Source organism: Rutilus rutilus (assembly GCF_951802725.1).
Source record: "Rutilus rutilus genome assembly, chromosome: 4".
NCBI classification, from domain to species: Eukaryota; Metazoa; Chordata; class Actinopteri; order Cypriniformes; family Leuciscidae; genus Rutilus; species Rutilus rutilus.
This window is the reverse complement of record NC_140212.1, coordinates 22035978-22060051: the sequence shown is the minus strand read 5'-3', so window position 1 is coordinate 22060051 and position 24074 is coordinate 22035978. Positions and strand designations below refer to the sequence as shown.

At 38.8% G+C, this 24074-nt stretch overlaps 1 protein-coding gene across 2 annotated transcripts in view; it reads right to left on the bottom strand.

Moving 5' to 3' along the window:
* The window catches only part of large1 (LARGE xylosyl- and glucuronyltransferase 1), a 37466-nt gene extending 18543 nt beyond the window's left edge, over positions 1 to 18923 (bottom strand). The window contains exons 1-5 of one of the 2 annotated variants that reach the window (XM_084407880.1): positions 18774 to 18923; positions 14662 to 14841; positions 4229 to 4533; positions 1273 to 1355; positions 732 to 855 (exon numbers count right to left, since the gene is read on the bottom strand). In XM_084407880.1, coding sequence (XP_084264006.1) covers positions 732 to 855; positions 1273 to 1355; positions 4229 to 4533; positions 14662 to 14767 — 618 coding nt within the window. In that variant the 5' untranslated portion in view covers positions 14768 to 14841; positions 18774 to 18923. Of the gene's footprint in view, positions 1 to 731; positions 856 to 1272; positions 1356 to 4228; positions 4534 to 14661; positions 14842 to 17582; positions 18039 to 18773 lie in introns of those variants that run through there. The other variant, XM_084407879.1, reaches the window with a different exon arrangement.
* Between the last annotated feature and the right edge of the window lie 5151 nt (positions 18924 to 24074).

Sequence of the window (24074 nt, the reverse complement as noted above, 5' to 3'; positions counted from 1 at the left end):
AACACATACTCGGAATTTGTCCTCTACATTTAACACATCCAAGTTGGTGCACACACATTCGGAGTAATGAGTAGTGGACACCTGCTGCCAATATTGAACGAGCTCTGCACTGATCGTGACATGATTCTGTAGCTGACTACTCAGGACAAGACTGTCCTGGTGCTTGCTGGACACTCTGGGATGTCCTGAAACCTTCTTCACTGAAGTTGAACCTCTCTCCTTGAAGTTCTTGATGAATGGTTCTTTCGGGTGCAATTTTCTTTGCAGTGATTCCTTTTGAAGTAACCATTGCTAACACAAACACAATGATTGGAAGAACTTCTTCCCTTCTTTTATAGCAATCAGTCTGCTTCTATAATCCAATCAGAGTGATAGAGTGATTTCACCTGACTAGTACTCGTTCACATTTTGAAATGATTTTAGTTGGTCATTTTGTGCCAGCGCCAAAAAAGTATGAAATTTGAAGTCAATTAGAAGTCAATAGTTTTATATTGGTCTGACATTTATAACAGTATTATAATTACAAGTAGTTTACTCATTAATAAACACTGCTTTAAATCCAAGTTGTGATTAATTTTACAGCTGGGTGATTTAGTTTATGAATCAGAATCTTCATTAAAGTTTTAATCTCTAAAAAGAAAATTAATCAAGAAAAATACTTCTGGCATCAAGGCTGCTGAAAATATGCATCACCGTTGAGCTCTACTGAGCAAAGCAGTGGCCACACAAACCTTCAGCTCATCAGCGTCATAGAAGTTGACATGAACGGCCGGCACCATCCAGGTGTGAAAGAGGTCAGCCAGGATCTTCCGAGCGATGGAGTCCGTGATAATATGGAAGTGGAGTGGGTTCCGTCTGACACATAATGGGAGAACAAACATTCGTTGTCACACTCGGTTTTCAGCATTCTTACTTTTATTACTCCAAGCCTACCTTAAATAATAATAAATAGGACTAATACCTATGATAAAAAGAGTGAAAGATTGACTCGTGATTCCAGTTGGGTCACCAACATTTTTGATGCAGTTGGACACTCAAGCTCTGTTCAAAAACGTACTTCACTCTAAAAAATGCTATGTTGGCTTTAATTAACTTTTTCATGTCAACAGTTGGCTTTCATTAACTTTTTTTATGTCAACAGGTCCCACGTAACTAGGTTACGTTGGATTTATGTAACATTATTTATTTATAACAACCTAACTGAATACTGCTCACTATAAGGAGCCGTGAATATCCTCTGAATGTGGACAACCACAATGACTCTAAACTTACCTGTGAAACAGAACTGACTTGACCAAAGTGACGACATCTCTGCTCGCATTGTACCCCGCACACACGATGGCAATGTGAATGGTCTGTGATGAGAAAGACAAGTAGTGTTCGCAACAGTCTGAAGCAGCACTAATGCAATAAATAATGGTTTTAAAATATGATACTAAATCTTCAAAATCAATTTTATAAAATGTAAAAGACATAATGCTAGGTTGTTATGCAGTTTCTCAATGGCTGCTAGAGTGTTATGCTTTTGTTAGAGTGTTCTGGATGGTTTCTAGGGTGTTGCTATGTGGTTGCAAGAGTGTTTTGGGTTATTTCTATTTTCATAGCCATTTCTACTGTATGCAGTTACTTGTGTGGTCATTGGTATGTAGATGCTAGGGTTTTCTGGATGGTTACTAAAGTGTTCTGAAGTGGTTTTTAGGGCATTGCTATGCGTTTACTAAAATGTTCTGGATGGTTTCTTGGGTGCTCATATCAGCATGCACTTTCACCGCGGTTCATAAGAGATGACATCTATAATATGGTTGTGCAAAAGTCTTAGGCCACCAGATGTTTTAGTAATGGTATAATGACCTCATATATATTTATTTCTCAGTCTCTTAATTAGAATATAACCAAAAAATACAGGAAATTTGTATGTAGTATTAAAAAAAAAAAACAGGAAAAAAGCCTTCTATGGGCTAAAAAGGCATTTTTTAAGAATGGGAAAAAAACTGGAAGACAAAGAAAACTTTCAAAATCTGATGAGAAGTTTCTCATAGTTTCTTCTTTGAGAAACTGGAAGAAGCCCAGGAGGACAGGTTTTTTGCTTAAAGAAGACATTTTGTTCTGAATTTTTTTTTATCCATGATGCATCCCTGAAGTGCCAGCCTCATCAGCCCTGTGAAGGCCTCATCGACACGACCAATCTGACTTCTGACCTGTAAAGCTGCCTGGATCGTAATCATACACTGTTCGCTCGTTGGCCAGAGGAGAACTGGCCCCTGACAAGGTTTTTTTCTCCATTCTGTCACCTGATGGATTTTTGGTTCCTTGCCACTGTTGCCTTGGCTTTTGGCTTGCTTAGTTAGGGACATTTAATATTCAACAATATTATTGATCTGCCTTACTTAGGGTGGACGATGATGCAATTTTCTTCTAGAAACCAACTTTGTTGTATTATATTCATGTTATCACTGAAAGCGCAATATAAATAAAGGTGCCTTGACTTGACTTAAACAGAAAATTATGTCAATCAATGGATATGTCTTAAATCAGCGGTTCTCCACTGGTTTGAGCATGGGACCATGGGCATCGAAATTTGGCCTAATTCCTAAAAGATTATATAAATAATTGTAAAAATAATAATACATTTACTATAAAAAAAAAACTAGCAAATTTATTTCACAAAAATGGTTGACACACAAGTACCATCCCACTTTACCAACCAGTTTTTGTTAATTGGATAAAGTTAGTAAGTTGGTACCACAGTCATTTAAAAATATACTGAAGTAATTGAAAATAAAGTGTTATTTTACCATGGTAAATACACAATACTAACATGACCTGTTAATGCAACTTACAGACACTAATCCTGATTAACAGAAAGAACATAAATCCTTCACAGCGAACACACTACATATCAGTTACAAAATTTATTGGTACTTTTTGGTAATTTTATAACTTACTAATTGACAACGCATGCTCGTAATTTATTTTGCACATTATATATAGTGAAGTGATATACAGTGCGCCTCCACATTTGCCTGAGACTTTTTATTTCGTAACAAGTTACGAAAATGACAATTACATATAGCCTGACAACATCTCATCTGACCGCAGATACTGAATCAGGACAACGTGTTTTTCTCAGGCACTCTTTACTTAAACTAATCAAAAAAACGTTCACGTACGTCTTTCAAAATAAAAGTCTTGATTTAGAAACCAACCAGTTGAGAAACACTGTCTTAAATTAACATAATGTTACGTCCGAGGACGTGTGTTGTAGCCTGTGTGTACGTGTCTTGTTTGTTCTCTGCTTGCTCTGTTTTTCTCTTTTGTCACGAGACAGGTGTTGTAATCAGCTGCGTGCAATCTGGGGATCCCTGCGGTGATTGGCTAACGAGGAAGAAGCGGAGATATAAGGAATGGTGGATCTGTGGAGAGGAGAGAGACTTCTTTTTGCCAGGACTTTTCTCCCTTCCGTTCGCTCAGACTCATTGTTGTTTCTTTTTTGTTGATCTGGTGCTGAGTAAGTGAACTCAGAACTTTGTGGTACATTTAAACAGAAAGTGAATTTAACTTGCTTGATTACTTCCCTGATTTATATTAAGTATGTTTGTCTCAATATTTTCATTATTCTTTTGAAGTAAGGAAATGTAGGGGGAGGGTGCCATTTTAGTTTGTACTTTTTTTTTTTTTTGTATCTTTAAAAGATACATTTTATTTGTATCTTTGTTCTGTTGTATTTATTTGTGCTGTTTGATTATTTGTTCCTTTTTTCTTTATTTTTATTTAACAGTAGTTCTTTTTTTCACCCTTGAACATAGCACATACCGATCCGTACCAAAGCCGTGACCCTGAAACTATAAATTGAACCGTTACACAGTTGCTAGAGCATTCTGGGTGGTATCTAGGGTGTTGCCATGCAGTTGCAAGAGTATTCTTGGTTTCTAGGGCCTTTCTATGCAGGTGCTAAAGGGATCTTTCTGACCAGTTTCTGATACAAATTTGACATCACAAGCAAGTTTTAAGCAAGTTTCCATCCATCCCTCCTTCAGTGTAACTCTGTGGGATTTGTTCACTTGTTTTGCCATCCAAAATCATAAAATCGTAAGCCTGATCAATAAGTTAAGTAACAACACACCTGACCTCTCCTCAACAAAACATACTGTATGACTTGAGGACAGGATCAAGGTCAGGGTATTGATAATGTCTGAATCTGTGTAAGGTATTAATTCAGAATACTAACCTCACATTTGTTCACCACAGGCTGAGGCACACAGTCCGAGCTGTTGCCTGAGGCAACTCCTTTTTTAGCCTCGCTATCACCTGTACCCTCTTCAGTGGAATGGGTGTGCAAGTGGTTGCCTTGGCGACCGTTGCTATGATGGCTGCTATGGGTCGGGACCCTGGGCAACAGGCTAATCTCTCTCCGCAGCGCATGGTTATGTTCCTCCACGTCTCGAAGCCGCAGCTCCAAAGCCTGATGCTCGGCGGCCGCACCGATCAGCACCGATGACTGAGCATCCAACGGTGACAGAGACAGCGGTTTGACTGAGGAGGAAACAGAGACAGTCGAGGATCATTTACTAGTTTAACATCTGTCCATCAACACACACTGCTGCAATAAAGTTTGTCAAATGTCCAAATTATGAGTGCAGATGCACTTTTTCTAAGGATACACAAACATAATGCAATAAACATAACTGCTTCAAAATTCACATTTTCGGTAGGAGTGTGTGTAATTTACGTAGGAGAACAAAACAAAGTATCATCAAGTTAACCACAGCCTTTATTTGACTTGATTTAATTAATTTAAAGGAAAAACCCCAAAGGAAAATTTCAAGGGAACCACTAGTGAATTAGTCTTGTTTGACGTCATCCCTGCAGCACTCTTTTGCTCTGGGCTTTTTCTTTCTCTTTTTCTCTTTTTCTCTCTCTCTCTCTCTCTCTCTCTCTCTCACACACACACACACACACATATCCTGTACAATTAACTATATGTTTTATTAACTTTTTTGTAACCAATTTAAGTGTAACCATAACCAAATACTGTTATTAAACCCTTTCAACAATAAATAACTAGTTTTGATTCAGTATTAACATTAAAGTGCTACCTATTGGTTTTTCATCAGATATATATATTTTATTTTCTTGTTCAAGTAATTTCACTTGCATATACATCACAATAGAGAAGAAAAGACTTTATTTAAATGCCGACTTTAAAAAAAATATATTATATATAAGTTCTTTTCATGAAATACATTCAAAAAGATGTCAATACAGATGTCAATTTCAGACTGAATTAACTGTTGCATTTATTTTGAAATATTCAACTCAAATAATCAAAGTAACACTGAGAGATAATGTTTAAAAAGGTTTCAAATATGTGCTGATAACTTTTCACACAAAAAAATGTTTGCCTACAATTTGAAAGCAGCAAAACAATATATAAAATACAAGTATTATATTTGTCTTTAAAAAGGACATTTAAGCACAAACTGTGTTAACAGCTAAGATGTCCCTAGTGAAAAATAAATATATTTCAATGTATTTGAAATACGTTTATTTTATGCTAAGTATACTACAAATACATTTACATATTTATGTACTTAATATAAATACGCAGCAATTGTACTTTTAGTACACTAAATTGAAAAAACTTAAATTATATGCTACTTAAAAATATTAAATTATTTATACTGCTAAATTAAACTCATTTTGTACTTAATGTACTTTAGTTATCCATAAAGAGTGCTGAAGTTCAACTTAAGATATACTTAAGTATATTTGATTGTGCTAAAGTGTAACTATTGCAAGTATAGGCTACTTTAGGTACACTTTAAATATCTTGCATTTAAAGAGTGATATTAAACAGAGATCATACTATCCTTACTAATAGTAATATCAAAACACATTTTAGGCTTAATATTAAGACATGTGCAATAAAGTACTCCAAATAAAGTTTAATTATAATTATATAAGTAAGTCTTAAGTGATGAGTCAGTAAATAGCCTATGTTAATGGTTTGTAGTATACTTAGTATGACATAAATGTATTTTAAATACATTTTGGTATAGGTTTTTTTTTTTTTTTTTACCAGGGGTAGAATGTATTGCAAGAACACATTCACATGTCAAACTTCAACACATTATTTGAGCTGTTCAACATCAGTGAGCATGAATCAGAGCAGTAAATATTTAATTCACAGTAATAAAGTGACAGCAAAGACATTAACTTTCAGCCAAAAGTCATTAAAAGCCAGTGGAGTAAATCATCAGTTTTAGACAGGCTACAGTGACTTCATTCATTCAGCACACAGTGAAAATACACTTCACTTTGGTCAACTATAAAGTACGAGGTAGTGGAATGAACTAGAACAAGAAAATTCCGTACATGTTTATATCACTGTTACATGTCAACATTGTCAAAAATCATTTAACTCTCACATTACTCTACAAAATTATCTTTTTCAACTTTTTTCTTCATATTTTCAGATTACCCAAACTGTTTTTTGTTTTTGTTTTAAGTTCATGTCTAACAGTTGCAATTATGTAATTACGTTTTTCTTTATCAGTATATAAACGGCTTAAGCATAAACCGATCGACACAGGTAGATTTTGCCCATTTACTCAGATTTCTTCTGGCATGGAAACAACTTATCCTGCATTCTTAATGAAGTATTTATTGAATTTTTCAAATACCGCCAAACAATTGCTGCATCTATTCAATGGTCACAAAGAGCGCTATGTAGACACTTTATTTCAATAGTCCACTTTAGACATTCTAGTAACTTTGCAACTACATGTTAACTACCAGTCAATAGAGTATTAGTAGACTGCTTAATATGTGCTGTACTATATTTTGAATGGTCCCCCAACATACATTCTATGGATTATAAGTAACTTTGCAACTACATATCAACTTTTTCTACTAACCTGAACCCCAACACCTAAACTAGTCTACTAATACTCTAATGCAGTGGTCTCAAACTCAATTCCTGGAGGGCCACAGCTCTGCACAGTTTAGCTCCAACCAGCTCCAACTCACACCTGCAAGGAAGTTTCTAGTAATCCTGAAGACCTTGATTAGCTGGATCAGGTGTGTTTGATTAGGGTTGGAGCAAAACTGTGCAGAGCTGTGGCCCTCCAGGAATTGAGTTTGAGAGCATTGCTCTAATGAGAGTATCACTGACAAAATTTATTCAGACACCTTCAACATTTCTCACATTATCACAGTTTATTCGCTATAGTTAAGAAAATGGTAATAAAATATGACAAGAAGAACTCAGAGTTATCAAATCAGGTGATATTTCACTAGTTTTGGCCATCCTTCTGTTAGACTGTCTCACAAATGAATTAGGTTGAACAGCTGTCAGCTGTTCAATTCAAGTACACAATTAGATAATACCAATTTAGGTCAACCAATTACCAAGCGATGCTTAATTTTGTTCAGTCTGTGGTGTAAAAAGGTTGCATGTGTCCTGCACCCACTAGTAAAAAAAATATAAACAATTATACCTGGTGTCTGAATAATTTTTGGTTTGACTGTAGTTGCAAAGTTCCTTATAGTTAGTAAAATGTCTAAAGTAGACTACCAATATAAAGTGTAACCGGGACTCTACTAACTGCACCACCTTTTTACTAATGGTTATAACCCACATAACTAACTCACTTTAACATGGCAAATGACATGTAGAGATATATACTGTCGTGAATCAATCAATTAAAACAAACTTTAGCTGGACAATAACTTTATTCTAGAGCTGCTGTAAAGCCAAAACAATCTCTGTTACTGTAATTTCCTATTTTCACTGTAAAGCTGCTTTGAAACAACCTATATTGTTAAAGGGATAGTTCACTTTGAAATTAAATTTTGGTATGTTTTAGCTTACCTCAAGGGCATCCAAGATGTAGGTGTCTTTGTTTCCGCAGTAGTTTCAATTTTGATATTTTTAGGTCACACCGTTCTTGTCTGTCAGTCATATATTGCAGGTCTATGGTCACCACCTCAAAGAGCATGCACAGAGAAGTCCAAATTAAACAATTCCCCATCGTAAGTACACATTGATGGCCTAAGACACGAAACAAGCGTGCGCCCTCAGATCACTTGGACATGGCTGTGTACAAGAGGTAAAAACGATATAAATACTGTTCGTTTTCTCACACAAACCGCTCGTTTCGTGTCTTAGGCCATCAATGTGTACTTACGATGGGGAATTGTTTAATTTGGACTTCTCTGTGCATGCTCTTTGAGGTGGTGACCATAGACCTGTCACCTGCATTATATGACTGACAGACAAGAACGGTTTGACCTAAAAATATAAAAATTGAAACTACTGCGGAAACAAAGACACCTACATCTTGGATGCCCTTGAGGTAAACTAAAACATACCAAAATTTAATTTCAAAGTGAACTATCCCTTTAAAAGTGCTATATAAATGAGGGTGACTTGACTAGAGCCCTATGATTTCCACGATGCAAATTATATGGACGGAATCCAGTCACAAATGCAACTTACTGTATAAAGAGGAATGTTTCAGAATTTTGATATGGACTAGTGTCTGTGAATATTAAAGCTCAAAAAGACTGCTATGTAAATCTGAAGTCTGCGTGTGTCTGTGTATGAGCGCTGCAGTTTCGTCTAGTACACACACACAGAAGTACGCATGACGCTCATGGTGTTTTTAGCCTCTGCCATCTCACTATATGAGGACATGAACTTCATCTACAGAACACTTCACTGAGAGTCACTTCACCAGCATTTCAGCATTTCACCATTTAATTTGATATCATATACAAAAAGAAAATCTAAAAAAGTGGTTTAACTTGAAGAAATTATAACAGAAATATAAATTGCATAAAAGAGTGTGCTATAAATAATATTAATACAATTTATTAAAACTTTATTTTTAAGAAATATAGCATGGTTTTATGTTTTGAAAAAATAAAAGGAATGATTACATTTGAAAAGATGAACTACATTGTTAATTTTATAAATTGATGTGATTACCTCAATTTTTTAAAGTAAATTTGTATTTGATATTACTATGTTTATTTACTATACTCCTGACAGTGAAATAAGCCACTATAAAATAAACTTATGTAAATCCACTCTTAAAAAAAATAAAATACTGTGATATACCATGTAACCTCCTGAATCTTAAAAAATACAGTGATAAAGATTTTTGCTCATACCGCCCAACACTAACAATAATGGTTTCTATTTTAATTCACGTGCCCTCGTAATCTTTAATCAAAATAACTTTCCCTCCCTCTTGCAGCGACATCTCTTCCCTTCTCTGATGACGAGGGGAGGACAACCAGTCACTCACATGAGATCCACCAATAGCAAACCAAAACCATTCAATCAATTCCCCATGGACAAAACCAAGTCCAGCCCAACATTTGTTCTTGTTCAAGAAGCTGTTTCACTCAGATATAAAAATCACAATAGGGAAGAAAACACTATTCAACATGAAAACTTTCACTTAGACCACTTGGATAGCCTTCAAAATTGAGATACGCACAGAAGTATTTAAAAATGTATCTTGACCATATTTCATGGAAAAATAACTATTTCACAATTTTTTTTATAGTCCAGGTGATATGTGCAATATTTGAGGTGATATGTTAACTTTTTCATAAAAGCATGAAACTTTGTTTCATGAATCTAGTTTGGGGCCCTGAACATTTTCAGAAATGGAGCCATCGCAAAAACGCCTCGTGGTTCCCATGGCGGCCATTTTACTCTTCGCCATAACCAAATTATGTATTTTGTATCATATCTCCTGAATCAAACATGATAACACAGAAAAGATGTCTACCCCTATGTTTTGATGAGAACGGTATCATTTTCAAAACTCGTTTTCAAGAGCTTGCACTTTGAAACCTATTTCGGGGTTTGCGTTCTCGGGCCACAAGGACTCCGTTGTCGTGTGGATGAACGGCTGGAGTGCATTGAGTGTTTTCTGTTTTCAGTTGAGAACGGAGTTGTGTAAGCGTCCCCTAAATTAACACTTAATGATTTTTACAACGGAAATTAATCAATAAAAAAAACTTAATTAAGCTGGGCAATGATTTTCTCCTAAAGGTGCTGTTCGGCCAAAACAATCTTTGTTGAATGAATTTCCTATTATCACTGTAAAGCTGCTTCAATCAATCTATATTGTAAAAAGTGTTATATAAATGAAGGTGACTTGACTTGACTGCACCAGTGCATCCTTAGTTGGGGGGATTTGCTCCATTCTTCCTTCCTTTCTTTGTGAACAACTCAAGACGAGCTTGATTGATGTTGAGTTCGCTGCTGGTGCGATCGTAAAGGGAGAATTGTGAAGAGCTCCACAATGGAAATGACCTCCTCTGGAATGCTTTTTGGAGCCTTTGACAGAGCCATGAAGGCCTATGTTGCCATGCCATCTGCATTCCAGGTATCCCATACTGTCTTCTTGCCCCTGGTTGCAAATGCAGAGACTGTGTCACAGCCAGTGAATGATGGAACACAGGAAGGGCCTTGAATTTGTCAGGACCCAGATACTTGGCAATCTCATGGGCAGGTATGTGTCTGAAGTTCTTGCCAGTCCCAAATGCCACCCACAACTCCTCAATGTCCAGCTGTGACACATGTGCTATGGCTATAACCACAACAGTTGGTCCACAGTGCGCAGGTTGATCTTTTTAAATCCTTTTCTTGCAGTATCCGCCGCATGGAGTAGCATCCTTGTATCTGCCTCTTCATGTGTGCAAGGGGTGCAATCTGATCTGATTCTTGTGGGTGAGATGATTAGGTCTGCATGTCTAAACAACTTGTTTGATAGTCGACATTTCCTCATTTGCTGGCCAGAAAGTAAAAGAGCTCTGTTTTGTTTTTATCCACTCCCAGGAAGCCTTTACAGTTGGTTTGTTAACTTTTTTTACTTGTTCTTGTCCCCCTTTCTGGGAATTTAAGCTGTTAATTTCATAGCAGTCCCATACAACATCTACTCTGTTCACCCTTTCAAGTTTTTCTTTAATAAAAGGTATGAAAATCTTGCTGGAGAAGTCATTGAAGGTTTTAGCTATGCCTAATTTCAGCATGTTGATGACTGCTGACCCATCTAATATTTAGACCTCACTGTCTGGGGCACTGTTTCGTGAGGCACTGTCTGGGGCACTGCTTATACTGTTTTCTAGGCAGATTAGCCTTGTATCCCAAGCGTAGCCCACCATGAAGTGAGAGTGATGGAGGGTAGGCCTGCATTTTCTTTTTTGAAGAAGTTTTCTAGGTTCCCATCACTGGTCTGACAGGCAAAATAGAGTCTGGAAAACCATGCACAGTCAGTTTTTAGCGAGTTTTGTCTTGGACTGTCCTCTTATCGGAGCTGTTTTAAAAAGAGGGAGCTTGTTCCTCTTCAAAGGGGAAGTGATGCGTTTTGTGCCTTGCATCCTCTCTGCAACAAATTGTTTGTACTGCTCTTGGCCCATCCTCTCTGCAACCCAAACAGCCTCCACAACAGCTTGGTCTGCTAATTCTCTTGAGTTCAGCTTTGGAAGGTTGTTGCTGTCCTCTGCGAAGGGGTTTCCCATTTCCTCAATCATGTCAACCAGAAACATCCTTACTGCTGAACTCCATGGCACTGTCAAACCCATTACTTGTGCTGGGTACACACTACAAGATATTTGGGGTGATTTTGGACCAATTTCTCCCCTTCCGACATGCCAATGTCCCAATTATTTTGATGGTTCTATGGATTATCTTATCAGATTTTCCTTTGGTGTGAGGTGTGTTAAGAGTGACCGAATCTGCTCAGAAGAACTTCAGAACCACCCCCGATCTCGAATAGAATCAGAAATCCTGTTGTGTGAGGGGAACCATGAGGACAAACATGCGCACGCTCTGGAGATTATCACGTGAAACGAAACAATACCCAATCAGAAAGCGAGCTGACGGAAGACTCACCTCCAGCTCATGCTGTAACATGTAGGGCCCTATTTTAACGATCTGAAACGCAAGTGTCAAAGCGCAAAGTGCAAGTAACTTTGTGGGCGGGTCTTGGGCGCTGTTGCTATTTTCCCGGCGGGATAAATGACTCTTGCGCCTGGCGCAAATCTAAAAGGGGTTGGTCTTAAGTAGCTTCATTATTCATAGGTGTTGTTTGGGTGTAACGTGAAATCAACCAATCAGAGCGTCATCTCACATTCCCTTTAAGAGCAGGCGCGCTTGTTCTAAAGCGGATTCCTATCATAACGGCGGATTTGCCAGGCGCACGACAGGAGCGGTTCAAGGCCGAGGAGACTGACGTTCTCGTCAGGGACATTGGGGATGGAGAAACACACCTAAATTAACTTCGGTTAAACAGGCATCTGATAATTTGGGTAAATGTGTAAGCTAGATGTATGCTTTTATAATAAAATGTCTATCTATCTATCTATCTATCTATCTATCGTAATAATGTATGATTTGCAAAAATAACTGCTGCGTCTGTGTGTAGATGAGAGAATCAAGTGTATGCGCGTTGTGCACACGCTACATTGATTAAGGCCAAGCATGCGCCCTTAAAATAGCATATGAATAACATGCGCAACGCGCCACTGACTTTAAACAGTTTTTTTTTCGGTCAGTGGCGCAATTGTTTTCTAAACCTGTAAAATAGCATGAGGGAACGTTTGTGCCGGAACACGCCTCCTCTTTGCGCTGAACCGCCCCGGGGAGCGCAAGTGTATTTCTTAGTTAACCGACGTGCATCTGTGGAGGGAAAAGTCCGCTTTGCGCTGGTGCAAAATAGGAATGATACATGCGTCGGTGTACAAAGTCAATTGCGCTGGGTGCAAGATAGGGCCCGTAAAGTTCATGTTCACACAGTCTCCACGATTTCATCTAACATTTTTCTTTTTCTGTAAGGTAACGGACACACCCAACCCATGCCAAAGAACGAGCGCTGATGAAAGCCGACTGTGTTGACTAGAGCCAACGGTGTGGAACACATCGGAAAAACTAAGTCGGCCGACAATCAAAAACTGCCCAACTGCCGGCTTGGTGTGTCCCTGGCTTAAAAAGCAATCCATACACTATAAGCACCATTTCTTCTTGCCGGTCGTCCACCATGTTTGTTTACAGTAAAGTCACGTTTGATGCGAGAGATTTTGTGAGATTTCCCTTGTTCACAGGTGGGACTATGTTGTCTGTGAATGGAATTTGTTAGTGTGAGGTGTGCTTTCCTGGTCAAAACTCCACACACTGGAGGAACAAAATGGATAAATCTATTATTTTTTACCGTCATGTTTGTGGTCTCTCACATTTAAAAAATATTATAAGATTTTAAAAATCTTTTAGTGTGGCCCCAGCTTCAGATGATATTCTAAGATACTGCGATTTCATTGTAATCCTTCTCACAACGTCACTGAATTCACCATTAACTATTCACCTGAACATGTTGTATATGTGTACATTGTAATCCTTGACCATAAAAAAAAAAATCCATGTTATCATGTTTGGTTCAGGAGATATAATAGAAAATACATAATTCAGTTATGGCGGAAAGCAAAATGGCCACCATGGTTGCCACGAGGCGGTTTTGCGATGGCTCCATTTCTGAAAATGTTCAGGGCCCCAAACTGTATATGTGTAACAATTTTCATGCTTTTATGAAAAAGTGAACATAATTTTCACATATCACCTGGACTATTAAAGATTTACAGATAATGATGTTTGAAATGTCATTCGTATTGTTTATTTTTATATTATATTCAAAAGCAATTTTTTTTTCATAGCTGGACATGTTGATTAAAAGTTAATTAAATTAACCAGAAAAATCTTTAAACATTTTAAATAATACTTGTAATATTTATGTGCAACTCATAATTTTTTTTCAGCAACACTTTATAATTAGTATATAGTAATAAATTACTTAAAAATCATTTGCAAACTATTAGTTTATGATTATTTCATAGTTAATATATTGTAGTCTCTACGTTGTTAATATATTATTAGGCTATATACAAATAGTGACTTCTTCATTCATTGTCACTGTAATTAACACAATTATTATTGTTTAATTAGCTCACATGTAAAGAGTTAATGCTTTTTTATGCTTTGTTAACAACTTATTATCCATTAATAGCTTTCTGTGATAGGGAAGGTTTAGGGATAGAGTTATTATAAGGGGGTATACAGTTAGCCTATATATTATGCAACCATTATGCCAATGGAGAGTTACTGTAAACTATACATGCCAACATGTATGTGTGTGTGTGTGTGTGTGTGTGTGTGTGTGTGCTTAATATATTTGTAAACATTTTAAGGAACACTGATTATGAATGGAATTAATGTCCAATAAAAGTTGGTTTAAAGCACTTAATGATAGATTTCCCATTTTCCATGACCTAATCTTTTCCTAAAGTAAGAACTATTTACTCCTAATAACCATTCATCAATTCCTTTTCTATGACCTAATTAAACAATAAGAATTGTGTTAATTACAGTGACATGAATGAAGTATGTAGCCTATTAATACAGTATATTAACAATGTAGAGACTAGAATACACAACCTATGAGTAAAACTAATAATTTGTTAATAATTTGTAAGTACTTTATGACTGTATACTTATTATAAAGTGTTACCAACTTTTCTATAGAAATTCTCAGCGCCGTGTTTCCTATTCATGAAACACGTGTTTCCTGCTCATGATGCATGTTATCGTACCTGTGAAGTTTGCGGATGACAGATAGAGCCAGGTGAGGGCCGGGATAAAGATCAGGGCGAGGGAGGCAGCCACAAACTTCCTGCGCCCACGACACATTCCCAGCATCCTCTGCAGCCAGAGGGTGTCTGTTCAGAGACCTCTATGTGGGCATCAGCTTTTTGGATGGGGGGTGCATGGCACTGCTCAGTAAAAATACAAAATAAAAATAAAGTGTTAGCCATTGCACAAATTTATTGATGATAACAAAATGCTCATCTACCAGAATCAGTAAAACACCAAAAATGACTTCAACTGGCAACCCAAATAGATTTTAGAGTTTGAACTATCTGCATTATATTAAAGGGATAGTTTGCTAAATAATAATCTGTCATCATTTACTCACCCTCAAAATGTTCCAGGCCTGTATGAGTTTCTGTCTTCTGTTGAACACAAAATATATTCTGAAGAAAGTCTGTATCCAGACAGTTGACGGAAGTCATTGACTTCCATAGTTCGGAAAAAAAAAATACTATGGAAGTCAATGGGGACCAGAAACTGTTTGGTTACCGACATTCTTCAAAATATCTTCTTTTGTGTTCAACAGAAGAAAGAAACTCATACAGGTTTGGAACAAAATGAGGGTGAGTAAAGGATGACAGAATTAAAAAAAATTGGGTGAACAAACACTTTAATTTGACTGTTGAATCTCAGAGTGTTTGTCAAGCCAAGTGTACATAAAGTGTGTAATTTGGGACAGGGCACAGGTTCCAAATAAAAGAGAAAATAATCAAATGAGAGGAAGCACTTTTAATTTGTCAAGTAATTTATTAATTGTATTATCCAACAGCATGTATTACTACATATTTAATATACAAATCAAGTTTTAATGCATTTCCAGAAAAAAACAAATAGTTACTGTGATATAAAATGACTCATACTGTAATAAAAGCCACTCAGGTTACCTTTTATGAAATTCAAACCTAAAACCTTTCAGTCACCTGCCAAGATCTGCACCACTAACACCACAGCACCATCTCAAGTTAATGAACTAGTGAGCATGTTCAGATCTCTTACTGCAGTGCTAAAGAACAAGCTGGAACATTCATCATGAGGTTGGTTTCTCAGATTCAGCAGCTGCTATGTCAGCACAAAAGACAATATTCGAGCTGTGGCAATGCAAAGCATCTGAGAGTAAATCTGACTATGTTCAAATCTTCATATTCCCCACTTAAGAACAAAAATACAGATCAATGCTGTTACTCATGGCATCCTTCCTTCCAATGTGCCAATATACCACAAATGAACACCGGAAAGTCCTAGTGTCTATGGTAGTTTATTTACTACATTCATGATGACAATACTCAGCTTTTAACAAACTTATTTTATCAATACTTTTTAATCAAAATAATGTAAAGGGAACCTAAATTTTGTCATCTCAATTAGCATTAACAATTATTTACCTTTATTCAACAGTGTTAACAATTAGCAATTATTTACCTTTATTCAACAGTGTTATAAAGAATTACAAAAATATGTATTATTTTTGACCAAAGTATGCACTCTAGAGGGAAAATCAACCATGCATTTCAGTTTAAAAATCTATGTGCCTTATGTATTCATGGAAGAGTTAAATATCGTAGATCTTCCTGCCAAATTTCTCTAACTCCAAATTTATATAGCACAATTGTAGGCCTATATAATTAGAAGAAGCATCTTATATATTCAATCAATAAAGCAATTCCTTAGAAATACTTTAGTAAAAATCCAAGACATGGCTGGCTCCATAAAGCGCCATAGCTGACAGTTTGAAGAGCCTTTCACTCCAAACAAAACATTTACAGTGACATCCTCAGACTTCAGTGGGTAATTAAACTATCATAAAGCAATGACAATAAGCATGGATAGCGCAGGTGACTGGATTTAAAACCATCTAAAGAATTACCACGATAACCAGTGTCTGGAGATAAAAAAAATTACTAAAGTAACCATAGTTTCACCCAAAATACCACAGACACTATCACTGTTAGTGCAGTAAAGCTGTGGTAAATATTAGCACTGTAATAAACGGATGAAAACAAATATTCTGAAAACTTCTGACACTGTTAGAATAAGTCGTATGCATTACTTTTATGATGATTGGATGCTCTTTTTTGGGCTTAAAAAATCTAAATCTAAGGTAGGCCTACCATTCACTCACATTATAAAGCTTGGAAGAGCCAGGATATTTTTTAATATACTGTAAGTAACTCCGATTGTGTTTGGCTGAAAGAAGAAAGTCATACTCGTTGGATGGCTTGCTGAAGGTGAGTAAATTATGGGGTAATTCTAATTTTTGGGTGAATTTCTACTTTTGTCCAATTTTATTAAACTTTTCCCAGACAGCAACAGTGTCGGCCCACATCTGGTAGCCTACACGTGAATCCACACGTCCACACGCTCCTGGTCGCATTAAAAAAAAGGGATACTTCTGATCAAATTACTTTTACGCAGGCTATTGACTTTAGAGATCGTTGTTTCTTTCTGAAAACAGTGTTTTTAAACTGTTTTAATATTTTTGTTTCAACACACAGATTTAAATGTCCCACGCTCAGGTATGGCAGTGACATTATCTGTAGCAAAGAAGCCGGCCATTTTATTACAAAAATATTTAAAATATCAGGTAATTTGCATAATTGATGATCATTTGAGATGTGATGGAAATGGCATTTGTTCTTTACGGTTCAGGGGAAATGACGCACGTACGTCTTTGTTGAACAATATTAGTGAGCGAATAAAATTAACTAATGAGAGAATGGGGAGTGTTTTATGAGACTTTATTGAGGATTACTCCACAAAGGCCAAAGTGGCATATAAACATTGATTATGTATTACAGTTGAATACACTAGTAATTGGTCATTATTATGGTAGGAAATTGTATGGCTGTTATGCATGCCGTCTCACCTGTGATGCTGAAATCACTGTGACTGGACTAGTCCTTTACTGACAATAAAATATAAAACAACAGACGAAAAAATTATCTTCAGTATCCGTATGATATGTGCATGAATGAAGAACTGATGGCTTTAATGCCAACCGTCTTCACCAACCCAGTCAGAACCACCGTGAGGGTAATATCACAGATATGTCAGTGTCTCAGATCGCATTTGTATCCATTTCAGATCCAAGATTAGCGCGTGAAAATGCCGCATGCTGGATTTGATGAATGCGGTGAAATCTTTTTTAGAAAAGATATGCTGGAAATATCGTCTTCTGCTTCCCTGCACGCGAGTTATACATCACATTCCGCAAAACGCGCCGTTTATTCGATCAATTATCTGATATCATTGCGTATAATGTGAACACTGCGGCCTCTCTACACAACACTCCCTGTTTGTTTCCCATCCTCCTTCAGTTCTCATTCCCAACATATCCTCCAATCACTGCCTCAATCCACAATCCACAATCCAGTCCAGGCGGCTGTGTTTTCACTAAAACCCGGGAATGGATTTGATTCTGCTTTGCTTTCTAAAGCTTCACAGTACTGTACAAGAAAGCATCAAAAAATATAGCTAGCATGAGCTAAACTGTTTCTTTTGATAGCTTTGAAGTTTGCAGTTCCCCTTTGCAGTTTTGTCTTTGATGTAGACGCCCTTAGAATGTGTTGTTAGCCTCCTGATAGCATCATAAATTAATAATTAATAATTAATTAATTAAATTCATAAATTAAACTAAGCAAGTTTGCTCAAAATTACTTGTTTTCCATATGTATGGTGTTTTGAGAAGTTTAGGCTTTGTGCAGACAAGATATAGAGATATAACAGTCATAATGGGTCATACCAGTCACATGTAAAAACTATATCTCCTAAACTGTTTAATAGATCAAATTTATTTTGATAACTGGTCCACATGGTCTAGAGCTGATGTGTGCAAAGTTTGGCGAAGGACTGACAAACGTCCTATGGGAAAAAAGTTTTTTTTTTTACAAATTAGAATGAGTTCACAAGCTAATCTCTAAAACATTGAATAACAGCTAAATAACAAAAAAAAATAACAAACTGTTAATTGTAATTGTAATTGTAAAAACAAAGAACATTCACTCAATCAGTAAGGGAGTAATTACTCACTCATTCACATACTCATTAATTAACTTACTCTTGAAACTCACTGTTGAAGTCAGATGTTGAGCCTTGAGTCATCCGAGATTCTACAGCAGGTAGGGGAGAGTGGGGTAAGATGAGCCATTTTTTACTTATGTGGTCCTCGAGATAAGTGTAATGATTTATGTCTGTGTTCCTCTGTCCTGTCCCGTGTTCAGCAGTTCCCCGTTATGTTGATTAGTCTCCCCAGGTGTTTCTGATTAGCCACGCCCCCTTGTTATCTTGTTTAGCTTGTCTGTCTGTGTATTTAAGCCCTGTGTTTAGCTTAAGCCCTGTCTTAATCGTTAAAAAGGATTTATTGTGCAATGATCAGACCAGTAATAGATTATGGATGCATAGTATACAGTTCAGCATCAGCATCCAAGTTAAAGGAAATAAATGTTATTCAGTCGCAAGCATTACGAATAAGTTGTGGGGCATTCAGAACATCCCCTATCCCAGCAATGCAGGTAGAAATGGCAGAAATGCCTCTGGACGTAAGGAGGCTACAATTAAAATTGTCATATTGGAGTACACTAAAGGGACATGATGAGAATCACCCTGTGAAAAAGATCCTAGAAAAATGCTGGGAGTATGGAAAAGGAGAAATTAATAGTTTTGGATGGAATGTAGAAAAAGAAGCCCAGAACATAGAAATAAATAATATAAATATTAGTCCCACAGTGGTAATACCATCAATACCTCCATGGCTTTTCCCTAAACCTGGTGTAGATCTAACATTGCAAGACAAGTTGAAAAAAAAGGAAATAATCATAACAAAGGATACAGTTGTGAAGCAGCATCTAAGTCAAGAATATTACAATAGTATTCAAATATTCACGGATGGATCTAAGAGTCCAGATACTGGACATACAGCGGCAGCAGTTTTTATTCCTCATTTTAAATATAGTATTGAAAAGAGAATTACAGACCATGTTTCAGTATACACCACAGAAATGATTGGTATTTTAATGGCACTTCAGTGGGTGGAAGACGTTCATCCTATGGATGTAGTGATTTGCTCAGATTCATATTCAGCTTTAATGAGTATAAACAGTGGAAAGTCAGCATCCAGGCAGGACATTTTGTATGAAATACTTCAAAATCTGTACAGAATATACAGAATAGGAGTAAACATTTCATTTTTATGGGTTCCAGCACATGTGGGGGTAAAGGGTAATGAGGAGGTTGATCAGTTGGCAAAGAGATCTTTGAAACGCAATGTAATAGACATTAATGTATCACTGAGCAAAACTGAAGTTAAAGCAATAATAAAATCTGCTCTAAACAAAATGTGGCAACAGAAATGGGACAAGGAGACAAAAGGTAGACATCTGTATAAAATTCAAGATAAAGTTGGGGTTGAGAGAAGTAAATACGGAAGCAGAAAAGAAGATGCCATAATATCTAGGCTTCGAATAGGGCACACATGCCTTAATTATTCACTGTTTATCATAGGAAAAAGAGATTCTGAGAATTGTGTTAAATGTGGCTTGTCAGAAACAGTTGAACACGTGTTGATTCATTGCATAGGATACAACAGAGAAAGAATCAACTTTATAGAATCATTAAGATACATAGGTATTAATACACTGTCAGTAAAAAACATATTTCAATACGCACAGAAAGAGACAAGGGTTTATAGTGCTCTAATGAGGTATCTAAGAGAAACAGGATTGGTTAACAGAATATAGGTTATATGATTTTTTTTTTTTTTTTTTTTTTTTTTTTTTTTTTTTTTAATATAATTAGTTGATTTTTGCTTCACTCGATTAACGCTTCACACTCCTGTCCAGTTGGTGGCGGTAAATGCACCATTTAGCTGGTTTGCCAACCGCCATAAAACTCCGAAAGAAGAAAGAAGAAGAAGAAGCCCTGTCTTTGTTAGTTCTTGTATATTGTTGCACCATGGTGGTTGTTCTGTTCCTGTGTCTCAGTCCTGAGTTTGTATATGTGAAGTTTTGAGTTTATTTAATAAAAGACTACTGCACTTGGATCCTGCTTCCTCCTCTGCTTCAACTAAGACGTAACAGAAGAACTGACCAAATTATGGATCCAGCAGTACGCATCCTTCAACTCCGTCAAGGTAACCGACCACTCGAGGACCACACCCGAGATTTCCTAGACCTTTCACACCTCATTGACTTTCCAGATTACGCACTCATTGATCTTTATTGTTATGGGCTCAATAAATATTACCAGTCAAAACTTGTTTGTGATGGTCCTCGAGGCTCGCTTGCAGGATTTATTAACTTTGCCCTTTTTTGGAGCGGTTCATCAGTTACTGTGGGCTTTACAAATGAGGAGCCACGCAAGCTCACAGTATTACCTAAAACTGAGCCAATTCACGTCATGCCCACTTTAATATTGGCAACTCCAGTGCTCACACCGCTTGCCAGTGCATTCACGCCAGAGCCTCATCCTGTCATGGCCGTTGCCGAGACTGAGCCTCTTCACATCAGCCCTGCCGAGCCTGAGCCTCTTCACGTCAGTCCTGCCGAGCCTGAGCCTCTTCACGTCAGCCCTGCCGAGCCTGAGCCTCTTCACGTCAGCCCCTTCACGTCAGTCCTGCCGAGCCAGAGCTTCACGACATCACGTCTGCCAATCCAGAGACTGTTCACGTCACGTCTGCCAATCCAGAGACTGTTCACGTCACGTCTGCCGAGCCAGAGACTGTTCACGTCACGTCTGCCGAGCCAGAGACTGTTCACGTCACGTCTGCCGAGCCAGTGTCTCCGGACAAGATGGCCGCCGCCGAGCCAGTGTCTCCGGACAAGATGGCCGCCGCCACGTCGCCTGAGCCCTCAGCAGAGATGGCCGCCGCCACGCCTGAACCTGAGCCCTCAGCAGAGATGGCCGCCGCCACGTCGCCTGAATCCTCAGCAGAGATGACTGCCGCCGCCACGCCTGAACCTGAGCCCTCAGCAAAGATGGCCACTGCCACGCTGTCTGTTCCTGTTCCTGAGCCGGTGTCTGTTCCTGAGCCGGTGTCTGTTCCTGAGCCGGTGTCTGTTCCTGAGCCGGTGTCTGTTCCTGAGCCGGTGTCTGTTCCTGAGCCGGTGTCTGTTCCTGAGCCGGTGTCTGTTCCTGAGCCGGTGCCTGCTCCAGCCTTTGACCCCGTAGCTGCCCCCAAGAAAACATTTTTTGGGGGGGCAGTAGGTCCCACGATGGGACCATGGAGGCCGCACCGCCATGGTCTCCTGAACTGCCGTCTCCGCCGTGGCCGCCCGAAGGGTCTTCTCCGCCGTGGCCGCCCGAGGGGTCTTCTCCGCCGTGGCTGCCCGAAGGGTCGTCTCCACCGTGGCTGCCCGAAGGGTCGTCTCCGCCGTGGCCGCCCGAGGTGTCTTCTCCGCCCCGGTCGCCTGCACAGCCTGATCCGCCCCGGTCGCCTGCACAGCCTGATCCGCCCTGGTCGCCTGCGCTGCCTGATCCGTCCTGGCCTCCCGTCCTGCCACAGTCTCCAGGCCCTCTGCCGCTCCACGGGCCTGGCCCTCCATCCCACCCCCGGGTCCGCCTCCTCTCCACCACCCTCCTGAACTATTGTTTTTGTTTTGATGGGCGTCGGGAGCCGCCCATAGAGTGGGGGTTATGTAATGATTTATGTCTGTGTTTCTCTGTCCTGTCCCGTGTTCAGCAGTTCCCCATTATGTTGATTAGTCTCCCCAGGTGTTTCTGATTAGCCATGCCCCCTTGTTATCTTGTTTAGCTTGTCTGTCTGTGTATTTAAGCCCTGTATTTAGTTCAGTCTTTGTCAGTTCTTGTATATTGTTGCACCACATTGACCAAGGGTGAGCACCCCTGCTGGTTTTCTCAGGAGGTCTCCCATCCAGGTACTAACCAGGCTTGTTAACCTCTTACAATAACAAAGGTGTAGGTTGATGACGCATAAGCGGAATTATGGAACTTGTCGTCATGCCGAAAGATCTAATAATGTTTATGGATGAGTGAATACATTGATGTTTTTAACATGACTGTGGTATGAAGCAGGTCACGATTGCTAATGAGAGACAGATATCAGTGCCACATGCGAGTCCCGTGGATATAAAGGAATAAGGACATTTCATTCTACCGATCTACCCGCAAGTGCTGAATTAATAGTCACACATACCCCTTTTCCACCAGCATGAACCGGGTGCCAGTTCAGAGCCAGAGCTATTGCCAGTCCGGAGTTGGTTCGACTGACGAGCTCTCCCGGTTTGCCTTTCCACAAGGTCACTGTATACATCTCATGTTGCCCAGCAACGCTAGCATGGCAGCGCCAAACACAAACACACCAGGCTTGTTCGAGATGGTTCGGCTTCTCGCAGACCGATCGGCTCATGACATCAAAGCACTGCGAAAGCGATCCAAAAGCACAAGGAGTCGTATGCTCTCCAAACACTCCCGCAGCTCCGATCGGTCCGTGCCGCTCCGATGCATCTCGAACAAGCCTTCCATCAACAATGGAGGTCGTTGCATTACTATTGATGCTCATGGCTTTGCGAACCTACATCGGCATCCAAACACGGCGAATCCAACGTGTTCGTGCAGCTCGCCGTAACTTGCATAGACGGAGATTACAATCAAGCTGCTATTAGCTTGATTAGCTGCTATTTGAAAAATGGCGGTCACAAGTTTCTGTTCGTTTTGTTGGTCACGGTAACCCCGCCCCCAGCCCCTGACGCAAGCGGTTCTTACTTCTAGACCAGCAATGTTTTGGTGCTACTTAAGAACCACTTTTCCTGGTTCAGAGCTGGTGCTTTGGGTGTCAAAAAACAAAGAACCGATTTGAAACTAGGCTCTAGCTCCGAACCAGCACCAGCACTGCCTTGGTGGAAAAGGGTTAACAAGTCAGTTTATTTGGCGAATTAAACTTGTGAGGTAACGCAGCGCTGTTTCACTTGGTCTACACTATCACACTAAACTGCATTTGAGTGTCTTGAAAGTTATAATGTTATTCTATGTGTTTGTTTGTTTGTCTGTATGAGACTAGCAGTAAGCTAGATGAACATTAGAATAACATACTGATCATATTCTAACATTTCATCATGTTGAGCTATATAACATTGATTAGTTTTATGTACATTTGCTCACCTGTCTAATAAAGTACATGCAAGACGTCTCTGTCAAGTCGAAGTTTGTCACGGACTTGGAGCTCTCGGCATCTCGAAAACACCACGCCGATATTGATCCTCGTTTTAGTTCTCCTTTTGTCCCAAAGTCTGCTTGCCATGGTCCATAATGTTTGAACGAAACAACTCCATGAGCGTGCCGCTAGACGTAACAGTTGTCGCCATGGTTACTATGGCAGTACGAGCGGAAACCAGGGATAACGCGG